The 20,788-nt window shown below is 36.2% G+C and overlaps 1 protein-coding gene across 2 annotated transcripts; it reads left to right on the top strand.

Moving 5' to 3' along the window:
• The first annotated feature begins 1,398 nt into the window (after nt 1-1,398).
• Nucleotides 1,399-20,734, top strand: riiad1 (regulatory subunit of type II PKA R-subunit domain containing 1). Of its 2 annotated transcripts, XM_085422969.1 has the most exons (32): nt 1,399-1,629; nt 1,711-1,787; nt 2,659-2,690; nt 6,771-6,797; nt 7,571-7,645; nt 7,808-7,869; nt 8,463-8,484; nt 9,874-9,922; nt 10,835-10,976; nt 11,251-11,328; nt 11,427-11,620; nt 11,699-11,832; nt 12,231-12,349; nt 12,446-12,567; nt 13,323-13,428; nt 13,556-13,771; nt 13,851-14,021; nt 14,147-14,287; nt 14,456-14,505; nt 15,668-15,788; nt 15,877-15,995; nt 16,086-16,227; nt 16,324-16,517; nt 16,854-16,944; nt 17,110-17,230; nt 17,456-17,637; nt 18,154-18,303; nt 18,378-18,520; nt 18,982-19,118; nt 19,243-19,340; nt 19,791-19,944; nt 20,246-20,734. In XM_085422969.1, the coding sequence occupies exons 1-32, from the start codon at nt 1,546-1,548 to the stop codon at nt 20,326-20,328; spliced, it is 3,636 nt and encodes a 1,211-aa protein (XP_085279095.1). In that variant the 5' UTR covers nt 1,399-1,545; the 3' UTR covers nt 20,329-20,734. The 2 variants fall into 2 exon arrangements, with proteins under 2 accessions (XP_085279095.1, XP_085279094.1); XM_085422968.1 differs by lacking the exons at nt 6,771-6,797; nt 7,571-7,645; nt 7,808-7,869; ... (24 more) ...; nt 19,791-19,944; nt 20,246-20,734 and adding an exon at nt 2,877-5,051 and having other exon boundaries at nt 1,490-1,629; nt 2,659-2,705.
• Nucleotides 20,735-20,788: the final 54 nt, after the last annotated feature.

Here is a 20,788-nt window from a genome sequence, read left to right as displayed (position 1 = left end):
TACTGTCCTGCATCAGAGCAACTAAAATATGTGTTATGCAGGTCAAATAATTTACAATTTTTGAGCAACCTGACCTGTCTGAATTTTGTATATATTGCTAAAGGTTATCAAATATATCACATTGTTTCCTTTCAGGGTGTTCATAATGTATGCAGGGTTTGCAGAAGTAGTGGTTGAGGTCTTGTAAATACTTCATCTGTTTGCCTGGGATTTTAGACTGGGACAGTCATAGTCCCCAACATGCTTTTGATTTTTGTAGTTATTGCACAGTGAAAAAACAACAACTTATTTTGTATAGTTTTTCAGTGACATGGTGGACTTTAAATGGTTCACCTGCTGTTATAAGAATGCAAGGGAACCTTTCAAATAAACAAATGTGAGCTACTTTTGAATAAGCTGTATGTTTCTAGACCAGCATAGATAGATAGATTTTTAAACATGTTAAAATAGTACAAAAACAACAATAAAACATAAGAATAAATAACATTAGTAGCACTTTTTAATTAATAGCAAGTCTAAATGGCATACTAAGGGGGAGTAATGATGTATAAATGATAAATCAGGCACTTGCTAATACCTTACTAATGCTTAATAGTGTGACATTTATATAAAGTGAGGAGGAGGAGGACATGTGTGGATTCGTTTTTGTTTTTTATCCTGTTCAACCACAAATCCTTATTTACATTTTACCACATATATTTGGTTCTGTAACCCCAGTAACATGCCAAGAGATATAAATATTTACATATATATATATGTAATATGTAGGCAATGCCAACATATACAGTGCTTAACAAATGTATAAACAGTTGATGAAAACGGTTGCCTGTCAGAAGATGTTGTGAAGGCGTAATTGTGAGAATGAGATGGCCAAGGAGCAGTGGGGCAGTTTTGGTGACTTCATATCCAAATGATGGGTATATAATATGTCAAGCATATCGATCTGTCAAGAATGATACTAACTCGTTTTGAGCCGGAGAAAAAATAGTCGTCACAAGATAGAAGATGTAATCGGTTTTCCAGGGGGTTCCAAATAAAAAGTGTCACTGACATTTAAAAAAAAGTATTTTTCAAGAGAAATCTGGCCAAGAAGGCAACAGAAATTGCAAGGTATACATACATAGTGTCACTGTTCTGTAACGTGGCCAAAAAGGGCTGGATGGATTGTAATAAAGATGGTTTCAAAGCAGGATATTTCTTCGTTTAATATATAACCCCTTTGTAGATCATGTTTACTGCAGCCTATTTAAGCAAATAGATCACAGATTTCAAAAGCGAGAGAGAGAATTAAATCGTTATTTAGTAGTCAATCACTTTTTTGCACAGCAACGGCTCAAACGTGGTATTGACGTATGCCGCCACCTCGCGGACACTGCCGTTCATTGTGTACGGTACTTCGTTTCCATAGCAACCGTTACTGCCAAACCACTGTGTTAGCAACGGTTGACTCGTGCTTATCGTGACTTCAGGGTTCGCTGTAGATTTGCAGTCAGTGAACACTGCAGGGTTCGCACTTTGACAGAAATATAGCATTTTCTTAGAGAAATGATGGCTGAGACAGGCGGTGTGACCAAGCTAGACGTCTCTGTACTAAACGCTGAGCAGCAAGAGAAACTGCGACAGTTTAAGGTAACGTGTTGCATTTCTCAACGCTAAAATACCACCTTTATTTGTAAGCTATGTCCTGAAATGCTTTTCGCATTGACTCAGATCAAGACGAGAATCGACAACGAGAGGTATTTGAGGTCGCATCCCGAAGTAGACGTACTCATAGGCGACTTTCTAAGGTCTGCTCAAGTTCACATTAATATCACAAAAATACATGCTGAATGGGGAAAAATGTTTGTGATGTTTTATTGTTGAACTTAACACTGTCTGCTTTAAGTTTAATTTTGTTTGTATTTATTTATCTTACAGCAAATGTTACATTTCTAGGGTAATATGCAAACTTTCATTTTATTTTCACTGTGTATAAAATATTATATTAATAACCTCTGTACATTCAGTGGAACCAGCTACCCTTTCAAAGAAATGTATGAAAGATTACAATGTATTTTACAATATAATAATACAATATATGTATACCCTGAAAAGGATTTACACCAATATATGTACTGCAATATGGTTTCTGCTATTCAAGCTTAGTCTCTGTATCATATTTTTAACACATGTTACAACCTCAGTATTAAAATCTGAGTTTTCCCTGCTTAAATTGATTTTGGAGCTGCCAAAAAAGGTTTTAACAGCCTCAAAAAATAAAAAAATAATTCAATAATTCTGGAATAATTAATCTAATATCCGAGCAATAAATGGGAAATATGTGCAGTGATTTATTTAAACATGCATGTGGATACAGTATGGAGCAAAGTACAAACGATTTTACAAAAGTTTTCTTGTAATTTTGTTAAGTAGTATTCAGGAATAGTTTTTCGAGGCTTCTTTAGGACATCCCAGAGCTCTACTTTAGATTTTGTCTGCCTTTTGCAACTAACAAATAAACAAACAAACAAACTTAAAATAACCATTCTTTTGATGGACTGACAATGAGCCCAAGTCCAAAGAATAATTTTAAAAGGCCTCCAAACAGCCCAAAGCTTAAAGCACCATCACTCAAGTCTACTTGAGCAATAATTTGTCATTTGCCACCTCTCCTCACAGGGATGTGCTTCACAAACAGCCAGCTGACATCCGTGAGTTTGCTGCAGGTGAGTTGTGTGCAGTGTGCATCAACACCAAAAATGGCCAGTTGGTCACTATTATTTATTTTCACATTCATCCTTTTGCCCAGTGTTTAGTTAGTGAATAAATATAAATACATATTTAAAGTCTGCCACGTTTTTTTTTTACAATTTCTCTCTTTTGTTGGACTTTTTCAGATCACTTCTCAAACCCAAACCTTGAAGAAACTATTCTCCCCAAAATGGAAGGAAACAGCGAGACAAACTAAAACACTTCCAACAACTTCACCTATGTTTTCTCTATATTGATAAAAAAAATTTATGGACTATGTTTTTTGGAACAATGATGCTGCTTCAGTTGCTCCATTGTCCAGTTTGTGGACAAGGGTCCTAAAGGGTTTTATGCTTATTTATTAATCAAAATCCTTAAATGTATAATTACCTTGATATACCTTGAGTGGTATTAAATATTTTGTCACGTCACCACAAGTATTTATATAAATTACACAATAAAATGTTTTTTAAAGCCACGATCCACACTCTAGAAAGCCATACTGACAAGAAAATGCAAATTATTGGTTAACCTGGCTGATATACAGGAATTATTTATCAGTCTAACCCTTGAAGACAATTTAAGATAAGCTTGTCATATAGTTGTTAGCAGAATACACAGATCTAGCACAACCTGCCTAACAATAACATAATAAAAATTTTCAAAAAATAAGTGTTTAAATACAAGTATCTTTAGATGCCTAACTAACTAAATTTTACAGCTGTAGCATAAGTTTAAATTAGTTTAATTTTAGTTATTTGGTTGTTTATTAGACTAGAAAGCAGAAAGAAAGCACTAATACCACTAATATAATTAATGTAAACCTTTGGTTAAGCAAGGGGTCGTGGATATTAGGAATCAAACACAGACACCTAAACCATTTTTAAATTTAAAGAATCACTTTTTCCTCCTTCACAGTGTAAGTTCCATGTGCATTGGAGGTGGACAGAAACTCTTTCCAGGTAGGCGGGCCAGTTTATGATAATCCTTTTACAGTGAAAATAGGATCGACTTGGCTAAACCAAAAAATTACAGAAGGTAAAAAAGTATAGGCCAACTTACTGCATTTATCTGGTGCTTCTTTTCTTTTTGGCAACTATTCTCTGTGATTATTTAAATCTTTATAGACAGATTTTCTATTGTTTGAATGGTACTGCCAGTAACAGTAAGCTAATAAATAAAGGTAATATTAGCTAACTTAAAAAAAACAAGCAAAGTAAAGAATTAATTCGGCAGCCATAAGCAGAAAAAAGTTGGACAGCTGAAGGTAAAAGACATTAAGCAAGAATATTTGCATTATTAACTTTTTTCACCTTCCTATAATCTTTACAGGCATTTTTTGATGTGTAACAATAGGCTAATAAGTAAAAGATAGCTCGTTAGCTTACTTAGCTAAGTTAACAGAAATTTGTTTTAACATAGGGCAAGGAGCTGGTGGCACAGAAATAGTGAAGGTAAATGGATCAATGTGAGCTGAATACACATGAAATAAAAACATCCGTATAAGTTCTTTATTGTTCTTGTAACCATTTCAGTCTTTTTAGGTGTATGTGGAAAACGGCTAATGGTAATAGTAGGCTAATGAGTAAACATTTGCTAACCCGTAACTATTAGCTCATTTAGCTTATGTTATGTTTGGAAATATTAGTAAGTAAGTATTTAATATTAGTAAATGTTAAATTAAAAAATTTGAGCTTAACACTTGACCAGACTTAAACTGACATGAGTGCGATTACTTGGTTGGGGTGTGTTTTTATTTTGATGTCTATTTCCGTTTCTAGTTTGGTCTAATTTGAAGAAGAGTTAAGAAGGAATTCAATTTAATTTCTTTATTGATTTTAACATAACAGTTAGGTAATAGTGTAATTATATTTTAACGAGAAAAGGATGTCCATCTGATGTATTATTGTAAAGAGACAAGGATTTAATTGTGCCCCATGTGTGATTTGCTTTAATCCCATTTGAGCTATTTAAGCTCAGCTACATGGACTTCTTTGAATACTGCTTGTTAGGAACTAGTGAGGCAACTGCACAGTGCTCAGTGCTCTAGATATTATGATCAATCTTAAAAAATATTATTGCTCTAGTGTCCTGTCAGATATTTTAATTACTTAATAGTACGATGGGTGAGCTATTTACTGTTTTTTTAATAGTAGCCTTACCCACCAGTGGCAGTTGTTTCATATTTATGTGCTTTCGCCCTGGAAAATGTAAATAGTCTTTTTTTGTTTTGACTTCACACTTTTATATGAATAATACTTGGTATACTGGTATGTTTATCTTAAATACAATTTAACTGAGATATTATCATGACATAAACTCTAAATAAACATTGTGCTTCACTGAATTTATTAGAATAACAGCTTCAGAGTTACCAATTATTACTTTTATTAATGATTTGTGAATGATTTTATTCATAACTTTTAGGTGAATTAATGTTCTCTTCACCAGACCTTATACGCAATTACAGCACTTAATTTTTGTTGACACTTGCTACTAATGTAATTTAACTAGTATACGTGCACAGCAGATGAGAATTACATGATATACATACATGCCCATACATGATATGATCAAAGCTCCTGGACCACTCACACATTAGACTTATTCCAGAGGAGGTTTGGAGGTCTGCAGTTAGGCAATAGGCACGCACTTGTTAGCCCTGCTCTGAAACTTTAAGCCACCTCAGCAGCAACTTTGCTTCTTTATGGTTGAGCTACTGTGGTTCCTAAATGCTTCCACTTTGCAATTTCACATATCGTTAATCGAGGAGTATCTAGGAGAGAGAAAATTTCGCAAACTTGTTGTAATGTTGGCATTGTATTATAATGCCACACACAAATTCAATGAGCTCTTTTTAATTACCCATTCTTAAACAAATGTTTGTTAAAGCAGAGTGTTTAAATGCTTGATTTTGTCCACATACGGTTTTCTATATAGTTTATGCAAACAAATAACAGAATTTTATAAGACCAGATTTATATGTCACTTCACAATTTACCCATTGAAGTGTCCTCTTTCAAGGTTTTTCTTCTGTAGCACGATGTTTGTTTGATTCATACTTGATAATAACTATGCAACTCAATATAATGGCAAAGTAAACAATAATAGACACACATGCAAAAGTTGTAGTAAGTTTCAGTAAGCTGCAGTACCAGCAGAGAGAGATATTTTATTTTGAACATGAAAATATCACAGAAAAGTGTTTAAATAGACATTACCAACAGTTACATGTAAATACATACTAGTAGCCTAGCTTAATTGTTCAAGGACCCTAGATTCATACCTTCCTTGCTCGCCAGCGACTTCTTGGCTTTGAATATAGTATCTCCCCCTGCTGGTACTGCAATTTCTGCATGTGTGTCCATTTCACACTTAGAATAGGCAAAGCGTGAAATGGACATGGTGGACCAGCATGTCTATTAGATGCTTTGCTGTGATATAGGATTTAATTATGAGATATACTGTGTATATATAAAATGTGAAAGTTGATGTTTCTTTTTCTTGTGTGATTGGAGGAACTTAAGAGCTTAATCGCACCAGACACGCCGTAGCACGTTGTAAAATAGTTAGGAGGTAGTAACTGTGGGGTGACAGTTCTAATTTTGCTTAATGTTTTCTTATTTTTTCTAGAACTGCAATACACACATGATTGATTGGAAAAATCTGAGTTACATGAATGTAATAATGAATACTCAGCGGTGTTAGCAATGAGTAAAGACAAAACTGTTTTGACTTATTACTGAGGTTTTGCCTGAAGAATCAGAAATTTTGTGAATTCAACGTGAAACTTATTTTGATTGTTAAAAAAAGCAAATACTCACACACACACACACACACACACACACACACACACACACACACACACACACACACACACACACACACACACACACACACACACACAGTGCTGTATTAATGCCGTCCCCCTGCTTTGACTGTGTCAGTTACAGGTGGACATCCTCCCAGATCACATTAGTCACGAAGTACAGGCACAGAGGACGAACACTCTTATGCTTATGCATCCTGTTTTTTCTCAGATCTACCAAGGAGAAGACTGGTAATCTGTAAGTAACAACTAATTTATATATTCATAAGTTGCAAAAGTTATTATTTTTTTTCTTTCTCAGTTCTTGTAATACTATTATTTAAATTTAACTGTAAACCTTTACAGATCTGGCACAGATGAACATTTATATTTTAATGTTTTGTTTTTCTCGCTAATAGATGATATAATAGTAAAGAAAAGATATGGTCTAAATCCTGCTCTTACATACACACTGTTGAGACTGCGTGGTTAAAACACTCATTTTTGTTCTAATACTCTTTTCATTCTTTATTATTCATAATCTGCTGAAATATTTAAATGAGAAGAAAAATCTCTGTAAAGTAAACAGTGAATTCAACATAACAGTATACAAATGTTGGTGAAGGGAAATCCTAATGAATGTGAACCAAATACATTAAAAAAAGGTAAAAATGATAGGACAAAAGAAGAGAAGACAACAACGTGGTGCTAAAATATTGTTCCACAGTACATTGCGTGCATTACCAAACCTGTTTTTCACTGCAAGTTATCCTCCAAAGTCCTCAGAGATTCCCAAAGGATGAATAGCTCACACGGTTACTAGGAAAGTGTGATCATAAATCCTCACTGGAGGAAGTATATCACAAAACTGGAGGTGGCTCACATAGAGACAGTTTCAACAACAAGTGAAGACCAATGAGGATTAACTGCATGCAACTAGAAGTGAAATTAAAGCCCAAGAAAGAAGATCTGTGCCAAACATGTCATTTGTGTTCATGTTAACACATTATGTAATACCATCCTGTCGAACAGACGCACAGCCTATCCACATGGCTCCGAAGGGAGGAGCCTGTTTGGTTCTGCTCATCTTGGCCTCTGCAGTTTTCGGTAAGCTCCAAAAACATCACACTCAGTATACCCGTTTTACCCCTTTTTTATACTATATGTTTGTTAATGTAAATACGTGTTCTCATAGGCACATAAACATACATGTATGAATGCTATTAAAAGTGTGTGTTCATTAATACACACCTTTACGTGTCTGCCTAGCTCAACTTCCACATATGGGGCCTCAAGAAAAAGCTGAGTTAGAAAAAGTGACTGAAAAACTGGTAAGGTGTTTTCTGAATTTCACGTCAGTAGAAATTTATTTTTCAGGCTTAAGAGTAGGGCTGGAGCTGTCAGTTATTAAATAATTAAGTATTCTCATCAGTTTATCGAGTAATCCGATATTGAATATTTTTTATAAAGAAAACATTTTCTTAAATCCCAAAATAAATAAATAATCACGGTAAAAAAAATAAGGTATAAATGCAGCCAAAACTAAGATTAAAAAAAAGTGAAAGAGCCTTTACGCTGTCTTCTTAGAGATCTTTCTTACATTAGTAGGAGGCTTCATGCGTATTTTTTTTTTTTGCATGTATTTTTTAGTGTGCTAATAAATGAGTGCTTGTGTGTCTGTAAGCCTTTAAAGAAAAGAGCATTAAGAAAAGTGCGTATATCAACATTCTGAGGGCTGAGGTTTCGTCAACCTCCCATCAGCTTTTCCCCAGTAAAGCCTTTAATGGAGCGGGTGAAACACTGGCATTTACATAGTGACAATTGAATCATAGAGTCATGCATTAAACAAAGCATCAAAACGAATAAAATGTGTTCATATTCAGTTTGGGGCCAGTGATTTTATTTTATTTTTTTTCTTCATCAGATGAAGAAGTGCTACTATAGAGGTAAGAAAACTTTCAATACACTTTTTAAAGAGAAGAATGTGTATGTGTGTAAAGTACACCCTCTTTCACATTTTTATACATCACTGCGTAATAAAAATAATCTGTTCATTAAAGAGTCTTTAAGTTAGGCAAACACAACCTCATATGTACAGCAACGCATGACACATTAATTACAAAAGTACACCCTTACTGCTTCCATAGGAATTAAGAGGATAAGTCCTACCAGCCTGGTGCTTCAGCTGCCCTTACTGACGCAACCCCCAAAAAGGGATTCGTGTCTCCGACTGGAATCGAACCAGCAAACCGATCATTCTTCTGTGAAAAACATTGTTCACAAGTGTAATACAGTGGTCCCTCGTTTATCGTGAGATGTACGTTCTAAAAATAACCCGCGATCTGTGAAATCCCAACTTTATTTTTTACATTAAAACCCCTCACTACACACTTTATACAGTTTTCTCAGACAGGCTCGAAGATTTTCACACTTTTCTCTCTTGTTTAAAGACCCTCACAGTTTAAGCCTTCGTAGAAAAATAAGTCCAGTATTATATAATGAAACCAAAGATCAAACCCTGTTTTCAGGTCCAGAACATGGGAATAGAGCCTCAGTGAGAGAATTCAAGATTAACAAATCAATGATACGGACGTTGAGGAAGAAAGAAGAATGAGTTGAGTAAAGTTTGACTGATCTGACTATTTTGTTGCTTAATGCGTCTCATACTGTGGTGCCTTATGGTCTGAAAAATACGCTAACTTCCACCTTCCTTTAGCATGTCTAGAAGGCTAACCTTTTGTGCGATGGTTAGCATCGTCCTCTGCCTTTTGGGTGCTAGCGCAGGTACCTTTGATAGTGAAAAAAACGTTTCGTCGGCATTGTTGTGTTTGTGAGGGAGAAAACTTACAAACATACAGTACAGCACTTCACAGTCACACTGCTAGAGATAGAAGATTTATATAAATTTGACAAGCTGAACACATTCTGTACTGTACAGGGGACACGGCACGGAGGAGATTGATTGACAATGGTCTACAGCCGACCAGGACGCAGAACACAAAGCGCTGTAAACAACAAAAAATCATGCCAAAAAAAGATCCGCGAAAAGTGAACCGCATTATAGCGAGGGACCACTGTACGTTCAACATAGTTGCCAGTCCCAGGAGTGAATTCCTCTGCAAAATGAATAGCTTCATTAAAAAATTAACATGTATAAAATCTTGGAACTGACACAGGGTGTACTGAAGCTGAACCTTAAAATGTTTTGTTGGAGTAATTGTAATGTAACTCCAGTCACCATGCTGAATTGGCGTCAGTGTGAGAGTGTGAGTACCCTGACCACATTCTGTAATATGAGCCACAACTGATATGTGGCAAATGGTTTGATTTTACAGGATACCCAGAGCCTAATTTGATGCAGGTCAACAGTGTCTTCAACTCCAGGTAATTCGTTTTTGTATTTTGTTGCTGTCCTGAAGAATCAAGTGGTCACTTCAGTTATCACACTTATTTGGACTGTTGTGTAATATTTTTCTTTATGCTTATCCACTTTTTGTCGTCACCCCACTGAAACTCTTTGTGATTTCCATAACTCAAGAAAAAAGTCACCGTAGATTTTCAAATTGATACCATAGATGCATCTACTAAAAATTGCGGACAAGCTCAAATCTCAGTGACCTCGACTTAAAGGTCAAAGGCCAGAGGTCAAGTTTTCTGAAAATGTTGTGAATGCAATAACTCAAGAACGAGGCAATGTGGGATTTTTAAACTGATACCATAGGTGCATCTACTATAAATCTTGGACAAGTTTGAATCTGAGTGATCTCGACCCCGAGGTCAGAGTAAGTTTTCTGTAAGTCTTTTGAACGTGATAATTGGGAATAATTTAGTTCTCTTGTCTTTTTTGTCCCTCAAGTTATTCTTTATCAATTTTGTGCATAAACAAGGAAAAGAAATGTAACTAACCAACTAGTCTAAAACTTGGAGACATACTCCTTCAACGCTTATCTGCCGTTAAACCTAAAAATGAGGATTCGGTCCCAACTAGTGAACTTCAGAACAAGGTGACATAAGATTTTAAAATTGGTACCATACATGTGTCTACGAGGAGGCTGAGGGGTAACACTGGTGGTTGCCAGTATTTTCATAAATAAGTGTAAAGAAAAGATTTGCTTTTGCTTTTTGCTGCAAAATGTTAGTAAATAACTTATTGATAAGCTATGACATTGGTATTTAACTCCATCTTAAGAATATGGTTTTGCCTGGTCAAATGTGTCTAGTTAATCAAAGGATATTTGGTATATTTCATATGTGAAAACATTTATTCTCATCAGCTTTTATTTGCTCTCTCATTAGCCTTAGTGGTTCTGTGCAGAACAGAGATGCTAACCAGTCGAACGCCCTCCTTTCCACTTTTCGTCATCTCCTGACCTCAGTCACTACAGGAACAAACATGAAGTCATTTGGTCAACTCCCCGTGGATATTTCACAAAAAATGGTTTGAAAATATAAACATCCATACACCCATAATCACACATACTGTATAATCTATCTCCATTTCCTTAAAAAATATAGCCTTTTGAAATCGGATGATTCTTTTTGATGCACTCTGTATTAACTGAAACATGTAATTCATTTTTTTATGAGTACCAGGTTAGTCATTAAAGTCACTGATTATTTAAAGCAGCGCTTATTGTCTTATTAATAGTCAGTATGAATTTTTTGTTGTGCAGTTCTGACCGTTAATGTTTTTTCTGTCTGTCTGTTAATAGACTAACCAGATGTGGAATTGCAGCAATCTTCCAGGCATGATTGAGGTGATGAGAAACTATTCTGGTGGCATATCAAAGGCAAGGGAAACCCTCCCCCCAAAAAATAAATGCAATGGATAAATTGTTACTGTTTTTTAACAGTCTTATCATGTCTGCCATCTATCCTTTTCTCCTAGGAGGATTCTGGATGTTATATGCAAGCGTTTGCAGCCCCTCTTTCCTGGGCAACTTTGACCACACAGGATAAAAACAGCATGGACTCAAATGACTACAGAAAACTGATGTGGGCTGTTACACCCATGGTGGGGCTTATGCCCTTCCTAAAAACAAAACTTCTGATGAACGTAGATATCCCAAAGCTAAAAAACATGTGAGTATGCTTTTATGGAATAATATTATCTGGCTTTTTCATAACCTTTCCTATAAATAAACCTGGTGTTGTTTCCAGGATGGACATGTTGAAGAGTATGTATGATCGCATACCTCCTGGTCAAAGGACTCGTGTGGCTGAATGGGCGAAAGATCAGATCACCCAAAACTACTTCAACTGTTCAATAAAGCCATGGGTTTACGCAACATTAAGTAAGAAAAGTCAGAAATCAAGTGATAAAATCTATGTACACACATACAGTTCTGTTAGCATAACTTCAGAGGCTATTACAGTTTGATGGCATTTTTTATGTGAGAAAAACTGTAAATTGACTCATGTTACTTACGTTGGGACTTCCATTATACCCAGAACCTGCAAAACCCTGACTCTGATCTATGTTAAACCTTAATTTGTAGTTTTATCCCATTTGAACAATTTCTGTTTCAATTTAGTAAAATTTAAATGACCATACAGACAGATCCACCAACACACCACAGTCTCGCAAATACATTTTAAGAGGCAATTAAGATGCCTTGTTTTCTACCTCATTTCTCTCGTTGCGCTTCTGATAAGTATAAATGTGCATTGTAAAACCTTGATTTATTAATAGAGCATGTGGATATCTGCTCCCCTTCACTGGAATGGCTGAATTTGGAAGCACTGACTATTTTGGGACCCTACCTGTCCTATTTACCACCAAGTGATGTTAATTATTCTTCTAAAGTAGAGGTAAGAGAAGGATAAAGAAGAAATAAGACATGGAAGAGAAAAAAACAACAAGGTTATAATTTTTTCCTGGTTGGTCTGCTTTGCTTTGTCTTCTAGCTATGCAAGTTTTTCTCTTCAGCTAAGTTCAAAACCACGATGAACCCCACTCTGAGTAAGAAGTTGCTCCATAGAATCCAAGAGTGCTTCAGTTCACAGGAGTTTCCAGAACATGTGGAAAAGTGTGTATACATTATTGATGTACATTAGCAGGTGCAGGTGTTAACAGTAAAAATATTGATTTGTCACTATGGGGAAAGCCCAGAGTCTTCTTCTTTTTTGCTCTAACATGTCTGCTGTGAAAGAAGTGATAAGAAGCATTTCAGGAAAAGGATCTAGTTGTACATAACATGTCATGTCATTTTTTAAAAGACTGCCGAGTGGTTTTACTTTACCCGCTACATACCAAAATAACACAACATCACTGAGGTTTCTGATCTTAGATCTTATAGGGACAGAAAGAAACACAAGGTTTCACACAAAAATGTGTGAAGGATTTGAAATAATCACTACGTTGTCTGGTATTTCAACATTATGCACTCCACACTGTATATAAATGCCACTTGTTTTGCACATATTCAACTCTGTATATTTTATATATTTTATTATTATTATTATTATTTTATTTTATTTTTTTACTATTTAATTTGTAAAAATGTGTATACACACACACACACACACACACACGCGTAGGAAAATATTTAGTATACACATCCAGAAATGCATACACTATTATATATTGTACATATATTTATTAGTTTCAGGTTGGCCATTCTTGTATTTTGCTCGTTTGTGTTGTTGTGTTTGCACATCTCTGTTGCTTGTGGGGCTCGCACACAAGAATTTCACTCGCATGTGCTGTGCCAGTGTGCCTGCACATGTGATGTGACAATAAAAAGTGATTTGATTTGATTTGATTTGATTTGAATCTCCACAGACTTGGCCCACTGGCTTGCTATTATGATCCCCCAGAGTTGAATGCTAACTTCAGTGGGAAACTCCTCTCTCAACTGGACCAGTGTGACAGCTCCCAAATCAAAGGGGTATTTTTCACTTACGCTTACCCAAACTTTCACATTTATCTTCTTTGATCAAAGATTTGAATTGTTTCTTGAATCTCAATAGTGTCATAATTACTCGTTCTCTCTTTTATCCTTCCCAAAACACAAGCTGAAGACACGGCTTCTCAGTTCTCTGAGGTCACTGTCAAGCCCTGCTCAAATAATACGAGACTTAAGCAGTACTGTTACTGCATTGTCTGCCAAAGAAATTGCTGCAATCCCTGCCACCAGTCTCACACAGGCTCTCAAAAATCTGGGACCCAACATCCGATGGACAAGGAGCCAGCTGCATGCTCTTATCGAGAAACATTTGGGTGAAAAGAAAGTGGGTGGATTCAGCTGACGGCTTGTGTCAGATAGCTGTCCTCATTGCTTGATACTTACCTCATTCTGTTCCGCCTCAGTGTAAACAGATATCCGGGATGGAGCTGATGAAACTTCAGCCCGTTGCAGAAGGTTTGCCAAACTGTATACTGAAACAGGTAAAAGCTGTAGAGGTCCTGAATGAGCCAGAGGGCCTAAAGAACATCTCCAAACGACTGAGCAGGGGACAGCTAATGGCCATGCTGGTAGGGGTGAGTTCTTCATGTTTCTTCATTTCATCACACCAAATACATTGTGTCTTAAACAAAAAGTATGTATTCTTTCTTTGATTTAATTTCTAAACATATTCTTAAAAGAATTAAATGTTTTCCTGTAGATGCTTAAGGAAATGCATCCTCCTGCGCTGGTGCCAAAGTTGTCTTCCCAGTTACTTAACGTCGTTTCTATTAACATTTTGGCCGATGCAAATGTCACCTCTTTGGACCAAGTGACAAACAAAACTTGGACTAGGTCACAGGTAGTGATGCTAAGTATGCCTTAGGCAGCTTCTTTGTATTATTTTGTTGAGTTTTCTAATTTATTTACTGTTACCATCCATGCATTGCTGTAGTAAGTATATGACTGATTTTGTGATTTTCTCTTTTTACTCAAAAAATGGTGCCACTTGTGGTGTGTTCTTACTCAGGCAGCATACCTGGCAAAGAAGATGGCTGACCTAAAACAGCTTCAATTTAGGTGAGAGAAGTATGCTGCTGACAAAATATCTGAAACTCTTTTTGGCAAAAAAAAATCCTTCTAATAGAAAAACAGAAAGTGCATCCAAAGAATTTATTCACCTAATCGTTTCTACAGTTTTTGCTTAAAGCACTTGACTTTATTACTTGATTCATCAGCAAATCTCAGAAATATTTCTTTATACCTGGATATTTGCCACAAGTGGTAACATGACTTAACTGTAACAGAAAACATTGTATTCATTTAAGATTTAGAGCTCTCTGTCTAAACTTGTCCATATAGGTTCTTGCTGAAGCACCTGAATTGGCCTATTGACTCACTGCCACCCTCATGGATCATTTTTATTGGCAGTCCTTTGACCTTTTTGAAGGATTACAAGTACAGAGAGAATACATTACTGCCTTAGAGCAACCTGTCAATGTTATTGCTTTTCATTGAATGCGTAATGCACGTGAACAGATTGCAGAGCTTATAAATAGTACAAATATGCTGCTGAGATTGTCACTGCAAATATAAGAATAGACCCAAGTTTTTATGTTTATGCAAAGTCTGACAAATATTTGTACACAGAAACGGTTCATAGAATATACATGCATATATATATATATATCTATATATATCTATATATATATAGATATATATATATACATATTAGTGCTGTCAGCGTTAATCTTGTTAAAATAACTGCATTATTGCGGCAAATCTCCATTAATGAGTTATTGCGGATCGCCCTGTGCGTGGGGCTGCATGGCATCAGTGTGTTGGCACAGTTAGCTCGTTAACGCATTAGTCTACAGCTCTTTGGCCCTCACTTTCTGCCATGTAAACGCAAGTGTTTCACTTACATTCGTGACTTATTTGATCATATCTAGGAGCACCTGTGTGAATGCAAAGTACAACCACATTAAGACCAAGAGCCCCCAGTACTGATATGTTTTTTTTTCTGCAGACTACTATAAAATCTAATTCACTGCACCATAAATTTCCTTACTACTTAATTTTATTCATTTAGTTGTTTCTGTGAAGCTCTTTAAGATTATCATGTGATCTTTACCAAAGCCTTTAATGCACGTTTACAATTTTCTTTGGTGCTTAAGTTATTGTCATGTTCTTGTTACTGTGTTTGTTGCTCCTTCATCTGAAACATTGTTGTCTAACACAGGAAGATGCGTTCGGTCCTTCAGGGCATAACCTGTAAGATGATTAATGAAGCTCCTGACAGCGGTGTAATGGAAATGGCTTTGGCCATGGCAGAGTCTCCAGAGTGGCTCTCCAAAGTTCAGGTAGGTATTTACTCACACATAAACATCTTGTCTTTACATAGTGTGTGCAGTCCGCACAGAATAACTATTATAACAAACATGTTTCTAGGCAGGATGTGCTGCCAAAAAACTTTTTGCAACTTTGGTGAAAAAGAGAGCAGACTATTTCAAAACCATCACTGAACAGGAACTGGATAAGATTCCTTCAGCTTTGCTTCTTCACCTGCTGTAAGCAAATGGTGTATTTACTAGTTTAAAGTTTGTTTAGATTTTTTTAAGTTTGTGTTGAAATCTGTTTTCTCATTCCTTTTATCGTAGCCCTTCAGATGTGGACGATTTGCCTAGTTCTGTCTGTCCTATTTTCCTTGACAAGATGGAAGAAGCCAACATCAGCTCTTTGCCTCTTAATTCCCCGTCTCGTCCTGCACTCACCAAGAAAGCCCTGTTCTGCCTAACCAATGTACACTCAAGGATACACATAGTAACAATAAGTATTATCTGATAAATTGATCCGCTTGTTCAACAGCAGTTAGAGATGTCTGCTGTGTTTTTGTAGGGGACAGATTTATCCAGCCTCACCGGTGGTGATCTGCCCAAGCTAGGGCCCCTCGTATGTGAGCTGCAGCCTTCCCAGCTGCGTCTAATGAACCCTGATGTCCTCAACTCCGCTTTCCAGGAGATGGCTTCCTGCAAACATATTCCTCAACAATACAGGGCAGATATCATTAAGATGGTTCACCAGACCTTTGGGTAGGACACCCTCCTAATGAGCATTAAAGTTAACACAAAGAAGGACCATAGACTGTATATAAAAGATGCACAAAGCTTCCAGAAAAGTTATGGTTCTTACTGAATATAACATGAAGTTTATATATATATATATATATATATATATATATATATATATATATATATATATATATATATATATATATGCTTTCTTTTTGAGTGAATAAGGGGAACAAAGCCAGTGTGCTTTGTGTGTGTGACATCCAGCTTACATACATGCATACATACATGTTTTGTATAGAGCCAAACAAAAAAGCTAAAGTAGTAGTCTTGTGTACTTTTTTAAAACATCTGTAGAAATTCTTCTGATTGGACCGAGGACACTGTGGAATCAGTCGGTCCCCTTCTTCTTTGTGATAAGGTTGCCACGTCTGCTCTACCCAACAAAGTGCGTATCTGCCTTGTCCATTACATGCAGCTCATCTTGTGTTTGTTTTTGTCATGTTCATTATTAAGTCACTCAGAACTCAGAAGTGACTCTCCTGCTTGTGATTAAAAATGGATATATATTTTCAGTTTTTCTTGATGTTGTCCCTCTCTGTATCTCCGTTAGCCTTGGATGAAGGATGTTCTTCGCTACATAAAGTCACTGTCCTCTGATCCTTCAGATGCCCTGAAAAAGAAAATCTTTGCTCTTACCACCACTAGATCAAATGCAACACGTAAAAAGAGGGGTGAGAAGGAGGCGTGCTTTATCTGTTTTGCAACAATTCAGTTTTATATTTCTGTTTTTTGTAGTTCTTGTGTCTCTAACAGCAAGAGCAACACTGATCATGGTAATAGCAGCGTAACTTTTTATTTGAATCTCTGCCACAGTTTAGTTTTTAGTTTGAATTAAAATACATTTTATTTAAAGTGGTTTTTAAAAAGCCTTATGATTATATTGTCTATACCTGTAGAGATCCTGAGAGAACCCACTGAGAATTTGATTCAAGAACTGGGAATGGATAATGTGTACTGGTCAGCAGGAGAGCTGGATAAGATGTCAAACAGCACTTTCCTGGCCACTGTAGAAATACTTGGAGAAATCCCGAACTACAGTGCAGATCAACTGGCTGTGCTCAGCAAAAAAGCTACTGAGGTACAGTGAGACACAGTCATCTTGGTTTCGTTCATTCGCCAGTCTGTTTTTTCTTTCCAGCATTTCTAGTTTGAACAGTTGGCTTTGATTCGGGCACTCACAGTGAGATTGCCACAGTAATAAAAAGTTATTGTAAATCAAGGTGGAACATAAAAGTTTTTTTCCACTTTCCCACAATTAATAATAATTAATACAGCTTCACTAATGAAAGTTAAGGTGTACATTTTGAATATCAATATTTTAATATTATTGAACCAAGATCCAATTGAGCAGTTATTATCCCTGTTTGTCTTAACTGATAAACTGACCTAGGTATAATTTGCTCCGCAGCTTAATGGAAGTTAGAGAGGAATAACGTCTGTGTAAATATCCAAACAAATAAAACGCTGCACTCTTCTGGTGTCAAAATTAAAACGCAATCTGTAACTTCTTAAGGTTGCATTTGCTGGTCTGTATGTAGAAATCCTATATTTAGTTATTTTGTGTTAGTGTGAATATTTCTGTATATTTCTTTAGGCTTTTGGCCCCGTGTCACAGATGAACGAGGGCGTGGTCATACAGCTTGAATGTATAAATCAGGGTTTTTCTAATTCTGACCTGGAGAATCTCCCCTTGCCAATGGATATTGTAGAGGGAATTTCCCGCTGTGGGTGGACTCAATCACAGGTGAAGCATAGAAACAGCATTGCATGCTCACCGCTATATCGATTACACACATGACATGACTCATGTGCCAATAGATGGAGTCGTTGTGGAGGGGAATTGCCAAATATAACAATCTGAAAGCGCAGCAGCTGGGAGCTGCAGAGATGGTATCACTGAACCGGCTCATCTGTGGCCTGAGCTCCAGCGAGATCAAACAGCTCAACATCAGCGCCTTCAAGTTTGTCCACCGCACATCTCACTTTTCATTTTATTTAAGTCACCCATTTTTCCAGGCTCTTATTTTCACAGATTATTTTTTGTTAATCTAATGATCCGTGACTGCCCACAGCCCATCTCCTCCCACCTCTGCAACAGTAGTGAAAGTACTTTTGAGAAGTGAAAATTCAAGTGATATCCTGTCATATGCAGATAAAAGAAATCTTAACCTCTGCCACTCATTCAAGACTTTTTAAAAGTTTCTTTTTTTTTTTATTTTTAGCTGTGATGTCTTCTTATTTCTGAAGCAGTGATCATAAATAGTTCATAAATACTTTCTTTCTGGTCAGGTGCATAAACAAACCTTTTTTTAGAGTAGACTCGTTCACAGGTGGTGATGCTAAGATTATTTTAACTTTAAAGAGCTGCACAATGATACAGAGTCACAATTGCACGATGTGTGAAAGTTTGTGTTTGTCACAGGAGGGCTGTGGGCTCGATGGATGGTATTAAGTGCTCCTTTCAGATTTTACAGCAATTAAAAACTCTAGCTGTGGCTGCATTTGGGAAACCCAGCACCTGGACAGAACCACAGGTTGCAGACTTGGGCAACATACTTGGTAAGATAATATCTGCAAACAAAAAAAACCCCCATTGGAATATTTCATAGAAATACCTGTAAAGTGTCACCTGGGAGAGAAATTAGCTTTCACTTTTGGTAATGTTTTCATCTGTGTCCCTAAGCTGGGCTGGATGCATCGGAGCTGGCTTCTTTGGACCCATCTGTCTTTCCATTTGTCAGCAGGACGTGTATCCCACTCATCCCTCCAAACAATTTTGCTGTAAGCAGCTTTTTATTTCCTACTATTGTTTTTAAGCTAGAAGCCAAACCTAGAGGCCAGATTTAACAAATACATTCACTCGAGTGTTGGGCCGTGCCGAAATAGGCCTACATACAAAAACCCTTAATTGATATTTTTACCAATATTTTATAAGAGAAAATTTGAGCTCAGGTGGACTGAGCTCAAATGTATACTATGTTTTACTTTTATTAGGCTCACTCCATTTCAAAGCAGATCATAAAAATGTAATTAGTTACAATAAGGCAGATAAAGGTTTTCACAGGGTACAGTGAAAGACAACAAATATTGTCATTATGAAGAGGATAAATGCATCACTAATAACATTGAAATTAAAGTTCGCTTGTTCTACGTGTGTGAATATATGTCAGTACAAATTTTAAATGCAGGACTTTTATTTTATTAAATGTTGTATGCCTGTTTTCCCTGCAGGTACTCTCTGCTGCTCAGCTGGAGGCCCTTGGGCCTGACAATGCAGCAATGGTGACCACTGAACAGCGAAATCTGTTGAATAATGATCAACTTGACACAGTTGAAACGGCTCTAACTGGTTTTCGTAACCAGGCACAAAGAGCTGTTCAATCAGGTAAAAACACAAATTTGCACAGCATTTAATTCCCACGTTCTTCGTCATCTAAATATTTTGAAGTATTTGGAACAAGTTAAATTTCATCCTGCCATTAAACGCTGCCATGTAGGCTTGGCTTATTCTGAAAAACCTAATTTCAGAGTGTTTTCAACATAAATATGACTTAAATTGTTTATTAACAATATAATAACAATTATTATGATATATTTATATATCAATATGTAAATATTAGACTTTAGTTTTAATGACCTTTGAATATTATCACTGAGAAATCTTTATATTTCACTGCTATGTCCAGGAGCTCCATCGCTGGGTGCAGAGGGGCTCTCAGCCTTCATGAAGCCCCTTCTCTTGCTTCTCATTGGGTTTCTCCTGCTGTGAGTCATCACATCCATCTGCTTAAGCTAATTACAGACCTATATTAATAATAAAATAAAATAAAAATAAACAACAGTTCAGCAATTCTTCAGGTTTATTTAGTGTTGAAGACGTTTGCACAGATTGATGTTTTATGATAATCTATACATGTTTGTGACTGTAGCTCACACGATTAGATGACCTTCTGAGATGTGTTAGAGTTCCTTTACTGTGTTATGTGTTAATAAGAAAATATATTTTATTAATTGCAGAGAAATATTTCATGTTTAATTTTCAGATGTTCTCGGTATGAGACTGTTTTTTGAAAAGTTGATATTTACTGACAAAAACCGAAGAATGATTCAACTTAATAAACGTTATTGTTACGCCAGCAGCCAACAGTGAAGTTTGTTGAAAGAAATGACCAAGTTACAAGTGACTTTTTTTCTCTCTTTCTCTGAAATGATTGGTTTGAAATTGTTTT

This window comes from Rhamphochromis longiceps, linkage group LG11 (assembly GCF_057381845.1).
Source record: "Rhamphochromis longiceps isolate RC_006_pf linkage group LG11, R_longiceps_female_GT1.1, whole genome shotgun sequence".
NCBI lineage: Eukaryota > Metazoa > Chordata > Actinopteri > Cichliformes > Cichlidae > Rhamphochromis > Rhamphochromis longiceps.
This window is presented reverse-complemented; position numbering and strand designations above follow the sequence as displayed.